The sequence below is a fragment of the Laccaria bicolor genome, genomic scaffold (assembly GCF_000143565.1).
Source record: "Laccaria bicolor S238N-H82 LACBIscaffold_69 genomic scaffold, whole genome shotgun sequence".
NCBI classification, from domain to species: Eukaryota; Fungi; Basidiomycota; class Agaricomycetes; order Agaricales; family Hydnangiaceae; genus Laccaria; species Laccaria bicolor.
In genome coordinates, this window is record NW_001889940.1 from 26304 (window position 1) to 34231 (window position 7928).

The 7928-nt window shown below is 43.6% G+C and overlaps 1 protein-coding gene across 1 annotated transcript; it reads left to right on the top strand.

The window, feature by feature from the left end:
• Nucleotides 1-2365: 2365 nt before the first annotated feature.
• LACBIDRAFT_334739 (uncharacterized protein) lies at nt 2366-5040 on the top strand (the record flags this gene model as incomplete). The annotated part of the gene is given in 4 exon segments (XM_001889525.1): nt 2366-3025; nt 3077-3829; nt 3891-4442; nt 4462-5040. The coding sequence occupies 4 exon segments, from the start codon at nt 2366-2368 to the stop codon at nt 5038-5040; spliced, it is 2544 nt and encodes an 847-aa protein (XP_001889560.1).
• Between the last annotated feature and the right edge of the window lie 2888 nt (nt 5041-7928).

Below are 7928 nucleotides of genomic sequence, written 5' to 3' on the forward strand. Positions count from 1 at the left end.
CGTGGCATCGCGGCGTTCGCGTGGTGGGCGCTCGTGGATAGTGGTGGGCGCTGGTCGCCGTTGGTTGATGGAGGTGCTCGTGGATGGTGGTCGGCGCTCGTGGATGGTGCTGGCGCCACGTCGTTGTCGTTGTCGTTGTCCGTTTCGTTGCCACGTCGCTGGCCGTGGTCGTCGCCGTTTGTTGCTGGGGTGGTCGTGGCCGTTGTTGGTCGTGTGGCGTTGTCGTCGTTGTCGCTGTTGTCAATGTGGTTGGTGGTGGGTGGAAAGGAAAGGGTATTGCATTTGTTTGGTAACGTTGCCGTTGTTTGGTAACAGAAGTAAAACAAACAAACAAAGAACCGGATTCCGTTCCATTCCGTTCCTGTCAGTCCTGCGGAACATTCCGGTGTCAATTCCGGAATGCCCAAATTCCGCCGGAATGGTAAGGCACCGGAATGACAAAAATAGCAGGCCTCCCTGCCAAATTTCATTCCTCCGGAATCCACCGGAATCCGCAGGAATGACCGGATTCCTGCAGGAATTAGGGGGGCACTGATAAGACCTCGGAAAATCAGAAAAAAATGGGGGATGGTGCTCACTGTTACTGACGACGTCAGGGACTGTTTTCAGGGTCCAGGGCGCATTGCCAAATATGGTAATATAGCCAATAATAGCCGGAAAATAGCCAAAAAATCAGAAAAAAATGGGGGATGGTGCTCACTGTTGGTGATGACATTGGGGTTGTTTCCAGGGTCCAGGGCACATTTCCAAATATGGTAATATATCCAAAAATAGCCAGAATATAGCGGAAGAATTGGAAAAACATATGAATGGTGTACAGAACATCAGGCACTGCCTTCAGGGTCCATCCCAAAAGGGAAATATGACCTGGTTTGACTAAAAGTGAAGAAAAGCAAGATGAGAATGATTTTACCTATCAGGGTCCATGTAATGGGATGTTGGGATGTTGGTCACATGACCAATTACCAAAAATGGTCAAAAAAACGAAAGTTGTAGCCCTACACTGTAGCTTCCTGAATCTGTTTGAATTATGTTCTGAAGTGCTCCTGTTGTGGAGATATGAGGTAAAGGAATTTCAAAAGTGTCGCATTTTTTTTTTGTTTTTTGTGTTTTTCTCCATGAAAACAAAACCAAATAACATGATTTCAGTATATACAGTCATCCACCTGCTAATGATACACCCAAAATGAGAAATTAGTTTCAACAGATTTGAGCACATCCTTTCCCTACAAAAACTACATGAAAATCTCAGATAAATGCCCTTCTATGACCATACCAAATTTCAGAATGTTTGACCCACATTTCACAGAGAAAAACTAAGATTATAGGTGTATCATTGAGGGGTGTGACTGTATTTGGCTATTTCCGAAAAACAGTCCATTTTGTATGCTCCACAGCTTTGCCAATTCTGGCTCAATTGCATCCAAATTATGTACGGTGGTAGATATGAGTTTGTACTACCTGTTACAACTTGTTTTGTCAAAATCGGTCTAGTATTGAGCGAGATATTTGCTAGTCAAAAGTGTATCAAATGGGGGTGGTGTATCATTAAGGGGTGAATGACTGTATAGAAAGCTAAAAGAAAGGGCTACAATTATTGTATTGCAGGAAAAATGACCAAAAAAGGAAGGTGCAGGCCCTACCCTACAGATATAGACTACATAGTTTACTGATACACTATAAAAGACTACAAAAGTCAAACTTAGACTACAAAGTTTACTGATACATACAAAGGACTACAAAAGTTTATAGACTACCAAGTTTACTGATAGACTATAAAAGTCAGACCCAGACTACAAAAGCTTGGACTTAGACTACAAAGTTTGTAGTGTCCGCTTTTTGTCATTACAAAAGTTTGTAGTGTCCGCTTTTTCATTAAAAAAGTTTGTATTGTCTGCTTTTTGAGACTACAAAAGTTTGTAGTGTGCGCTTTTTCATTAGAAAAGTTTGTAGTATCCGCTTTTTCAGACTACAAAAGTTTGTTAAGTCTGCTTTTTGAGACTACAAAAGTTTGTAGTGTGCGCTTTTTCATTAGAAAAGTTTGTAGGATCCACTTTTTGTAGTGTCCGCTTTTTCATTAGAAAAGTTGTCTGCTTTTTCATTTAAAAAAGTATGTTGTTGACATAGGCTCGTTACCAGCCGCTATTGGAGGTAAAACGGGAGAAAAGAAAAAATGTGTATAGAATTACCTCCAATAGCAGCTGGTCCAACATAACCGTGATGAAGTACATGGGGATTTTAAACCCAGCCGATACCCGTTTTGGATGCGATCGAGACGCGTGATCTCGACACGACTCACATTGCCTTTGTGTACCTAGCCATTTAACCCCCTTTCCGCACACTATCACTCCCAAATATATTCCTGATGTTCATTACACCCAAAAAGCGCACACAAACCAATGAAAACGCGACGCCAACGCCCACTTTCGTCAATCATTCGGGTCCCCCAACAAAGAAAACCTGCTGTGTACTTCAGCCAATCACTCCTCAAATTCGAGATGAATCACGCAAGCTGTGGCTGGAGAAGGACAAGGAAGTTGCGAAGGAAAAGAGTCTGCAGGAGCAGCGGGCTGCAGAGGAGAAGCAGAAGCTGGAAACCAGTCGTTTGGAGGAGATGGAAAGGGTGAGGATTGCTGCAGGGTACACATCCCTGTTTGGATACCTTTCTGAACTTTTTGGCACAAAGGATTGTCGTCTTTCCTCTCAAGTATCTCAAATGCTCATAGCACATGGAAAAGAGTTGTTAGATGCCATGCACATCCGTCAAAAGGTTGTGGTGGATGAATGGATGTCAACCCATTTCCAGGACAAGCTTCGACACGAGGGATTTTTACTTGGGAGGGTTCTTCAGCCTGATAGGGGGAAGGAACTATCTTCCATCCTCCAGGAGTTCTTGCTTGAGACACTGCTCAAGGATGCGCAAAGTGTCGCTCCCACTTTATTCACCTTCCTCTCCATTTTGTGTGGTGAGCCGGACAATTCTCAGTCGGACATATCCCAAGTGGGTCGGAAGAAAAAAGACGTGGTGTGTCTCACTTTCCTGTCCCAATTTCCCCTATGAACTGATGTTCATCAGATTATCTCAACCCTTATATGTATTATCGCACAAACAAGGAACGAGAAAGCAAGCAAATTCCAACTGATTACCTGCATATACCTACTGGCCTGTGGCGCATCCCGTTCTCTGTTCTCCATTCTCAACCATGCTGGATTCTCTCTTTCATACTCGTCGGCCATGGGCAAAATTAAGGACCTGGGTGAGGAGAAGCGGGAATTTATGAAGAAGCTCGTGTGTGAACAAGCTTGCCTTGTTGTTTGGGACAATCTCAACATCGTGTTTCGAGTAAACGAGCAACGTCAGGCCTCAAAGGATCATTTTGATAATGGGATGACAGTGACATTAATCCCACTTTACAATGTCCCTTTTGGCTCAATTCCACTCTCTTCCCTACAACCACAAAGCACACGTCGCATCACATTTGACATTCAGCCCCATGTTGATCTCCTTCCATCACTTCAACAAGTTACTGAACTTGAGGCCTCCATGTTATGGCAAATCGAAGAGATCCTCTTCACGGCATTCCCACAGCTCCATCAACGTTTCAAGGACATCAATCGCGAGCCGCTGTCGGTGTTATTAATTCCTGTCCACAAAACTGAACAATATCCTCTCCCTGCTGCCCTCATTGATGAGTCTACCATTGATGGGACAATCGAAGTCATGGACCATATCTTCTTTTGGACGCTTGGGCTTACTGCAGAGGAAATTGAGAAGCATGGCCCATTTATTCTTGCAGGGGATCAGTTAATGAATGCCCTCTCTGATATGGTGCGCCATCTGGGTTATGTCTCATCTCATTAACATTTTCTGCATCTGATTTCTTTTCGAGGTCTGTGGTGCTTATCGGGATGATAGATCACTTGTGGACAACCCGAGCAAGCTTACAAAAACACAGGTAGGGCTGTTCCATGGCAAAATTGCTGGCAGTCGTTGTACGGCCAATGAGCACTGGGGTGTTGCAAATAGCAAAGCCCCATGGTCGCTGTGGAGGATCAACACATTACTTGGACGAAAGGCGATATCAGCAGGTTGGAATGCCAAACAACTTCCTCCGTTCCGCCCAATCATGCAACTTGTACTTCGACTTGCACTTCCTGCCAACATTCTTGATGGATTTCGGCTGTTTTGCCTCAGAAAGGATTTGAACCAATGGGTCTCATCAGTGAGCAGCTACAGCACCATCAAAGATGTTGTGAGGCAAGTCTTTGAGCAGCTATGCTCAGCACGCAGGGTTTCGAAACTTCAAAGATTGACAGATTGTGACATTCCTCATGAGAACATTATTCTATTCAACCATGATGCCCTGATCCTTGCCGTTCTCACTGCTTCTATCAAACGGGGTGATATTGGTGCAGTGGTCAATGTGTTGGCACACTGGATGGTAATGTTCTGAGGCTCAGGGAAAATGCCAAAATATTCTGATGCAATGTTCCGCACCATTATGGACCTCAAAATTATGGATCCTCATTTACGGTACACTGTTATGCTCACATGGCTTTTTGAAATTGATCAACATTCATTCATTAAGACATGCATATCTTATGAACTGGCTTGCTAATCTATTGGGTCGGCCAAACAGCTTCAAGGAATTGGATTTACTCCAGGAACATCAAAACTTTTGGCTCAAGGTTCGACTCTCTTTATGTTTGCCTTCTTTTCGAGCAACTCATGTATTCAATCTCCCAAAGATCATTTATAATGCTAAAGGCTCCAACCGTAGCTGGGAGTGGCTCTCTATGGTGTCCGTCTCAATATTTGCCTTGCGTGATGTCATCCGTCAAGTGCAAATGAACTTCAAGACTCCGTACAATGGCAAGTCACATACAAGTCCAGCAATTGACACTGACATTGCCACAATTCGAGCCTATCTTGAGGAACATACAATTCAAATGTATACTCCAGAACGCCAAAACAACAAAATGACAATCCCAGCCCGTGACCTCATGGCTGCAGGTGCTGCCTATGCGACTAGTGTTTGAAAGTTAGGTTAGTTAACCGGAAAATAACCGGAAAATAACCGGACCTAACCGCAACACTAACCTAACAGCAGTTAGGGTTAGTTGATTTCGAAAATGGAATAACCGGTTATTTTGCGGTTAACTAACCGTTAAATAACCGGTTATAATTGGTTATAACCAGCCCTATTATACACCTTCAAAACGCACTTCAGAACGTCGAAAACGCTTAAAATTTGACTAAGTTACAGTCAAATCTCTAAAATATCACTCAAATGTGTAGACTTTCAAGGATAATTGCATAAATATGTCAATTCTTCACCGATTTTAGCGTTCTTGGGCTCGTTTTAAAGCTAGAATATGCAGAAATAATATCTATCAAGATACATATGAGCATATTTGCCTTGTTATAACCGATTCTTTATTTTTCGGTCCTAACCAGTTAGTAACTGCAAATAACCGACCATAACCAGTTAGTTGCAGTCCAGTTAGGTTATTTTAGGTTTCGGGACAAAGGCTAACCGGTCTCGGTCTCGGTTAGAGCCCGTGGGCACCCAATAACCAGACCTAACCGGACTTTCGAACACTATATGCGACTACTTCGAAGGTGTACCGCAATTTTTCCAAGGACACCCAGAAGGCTCAGTATCGAGCATCACAACCGCCAATTCCTACTGACCAGGTTGCCCAGCCTGGTCTCGAAGAAGAAATTGAGAATGACGAGGATTCAGCTCCTGGATTGGATTATGGTGAGGATGTTGAGATTGACCTCATGGATCTGGCAATGGATGTGGAAGAGTTTCCAGAAGGAATGGATCCAAGCGAATTTGTAGCCTTCATTACAGATGCAGTAAACACTTTTTCATTGTAACTTCCACTTTTTCTCTTGCAATCCTACCATCGAAATTTCAATCCCACTCTTTGCTAACCATTTTTATATACCCATGTATTAAACCTGTGCTTGTCTGCTACCTCGACGGCCTCTACTACCCCTTTGTCCTCGGTCTGAACTTTGTGCTCTTCTTCCTGCTCACCCTCGCCCAGGACCACGAGTTTGCTGGCTAGACTCTGCCACAGGGATGTCCAAGGGTGGTGTTTCTGGTGGTAGCTCACCCAATTCAGCCCGCAAATCATGTTCAAAATAAATTTGAATGAGTTGACCAAGAAGTAAGCGACCAACCTCAGTGATGTTGCCAGAATTGTCGAAACACAACAGCCACCAGGTGTATCGCTGCAGCTCACTTGCTGACTTGATTCGAACACCTGAGGCAATAATTTGGTCAATGTTCGTGTCAGTTAGCAGTGTGTCGCCTGAAATGATAGATATCTGAGAGGAATAAACAACCTCAACAAGTTTATCCTCTCGCCAATCCATAAGTCCGGAGCGAAGCATGTTGGCAAGAGATTTTGGGTGCTCTTTGTTGTGACCACAAGCAAGGCCAGACCGTTGCTCAAGAACGATGTCTTCAACTGGAAAGAGTTCGGGGGAACATACATCACAGCATCGCATGTCCAGGATAGGCTTGTAGGTTGTTGTGGAAGGATAGTTGAGTTGGACTATAGGTAGAGTATGAATTTGATAGGATTACACCGAAAAAGAAAGCTTACTTTTGTATTGATTTTTGAAGGCGTCATTCCATGTAGAGTGGTGACAGTGGGGGGAGAGGTAAAGGTTAAGGGACTCAGCTTCTTGACTATGAAAGGTTTCATCAACCTGCTTCCTTTTGCCCTTCAACTTTGTTGAGGAAGCTTCTTCCTCCTCTGTATCCCGTGAGACTCGCATCCCTACATTGTCACTGACAGACACCAAAACATTACCCTCTCCCACAGTAATACCTTGTTCCTGTAACACCTCTAACACCTCTAACACCTCTTCATTTCGATTTTCGGATTCATCCTCCTCTATTACTGTTCTCGCCATTGTCAATACCTCAGCCTCACTGATCCCTTTCTTCATAGTTGTAGGAGTAACAGCCAAAATCGCTTCAGCTGCCACTGTAAAGTCCTGACCTGCACGTCCAGATCATTGAATGAGAGCACAGAAGGACGGTGGTAGCCCCCAGAGGATAACCCGTGGAGGTCTTTACCATCCCCCATGAGTTCTGGCGGATTCCAAGCGGAATGTCGGAATTCCATGGAATTCCAATGGAAACCAGTTGGCTGGAGCCTCAGCCATTCTGGTTTCCAATTCTGTGGAAATTCCAATGGAATCCAATGGAATCCAGTGGAAATGGTTGGAATCTGGGAGCCTCCCAGAACAGTTTCCATCGGAATCCATTGGAATTCCAACCAGATTCCATGGAATTCCAATGGAAAGTATATTCCAGTCAAATTCCAACAGATTCCAATGAATTCCAATATTTGTTGTTGTTATTATAATATATAAAAAAATAAGTGGATGCACAAGGATTGAACTCTAGCCTCAGTGAATGTCACGTGAATTCTTAGCAGCAATATTTCCGCTACACCATATGGCTGTTAAAAGCCTAGTAACATTTATTCTGTATAACCCATCCTCACGCCCACCTTCCTAAACGAGTCACGGCGTTTGCTGGCGTCACCATCAGCATCTGTGTTTTGCTGTCACACAAGGGGCAAATGGCTTTTGTCGCCAGGTAAAGAGGTAGCAAATAGTAAATAACTATGTTAAATCTTTTATTCCACATTTGTGACAAAAATGATCAGTTAAATAAAATTATAATTTTCTTGCTCATCATCTTTGTGGCAATGATGAATAAAAAGAAAATGTTGTTGCCACAGCAGGAAGATAAAGATAAACCCTGTTTTGCTATGGCAACAATGATGAGGCAACGATTTAATGTCAATGAAAGCTCGTTCTGACATGAGGAAACAGAAACAAAGAATTTACATATTTGCCAAGCAACGAGGTGATCTGGCCTGCATGGGAATGT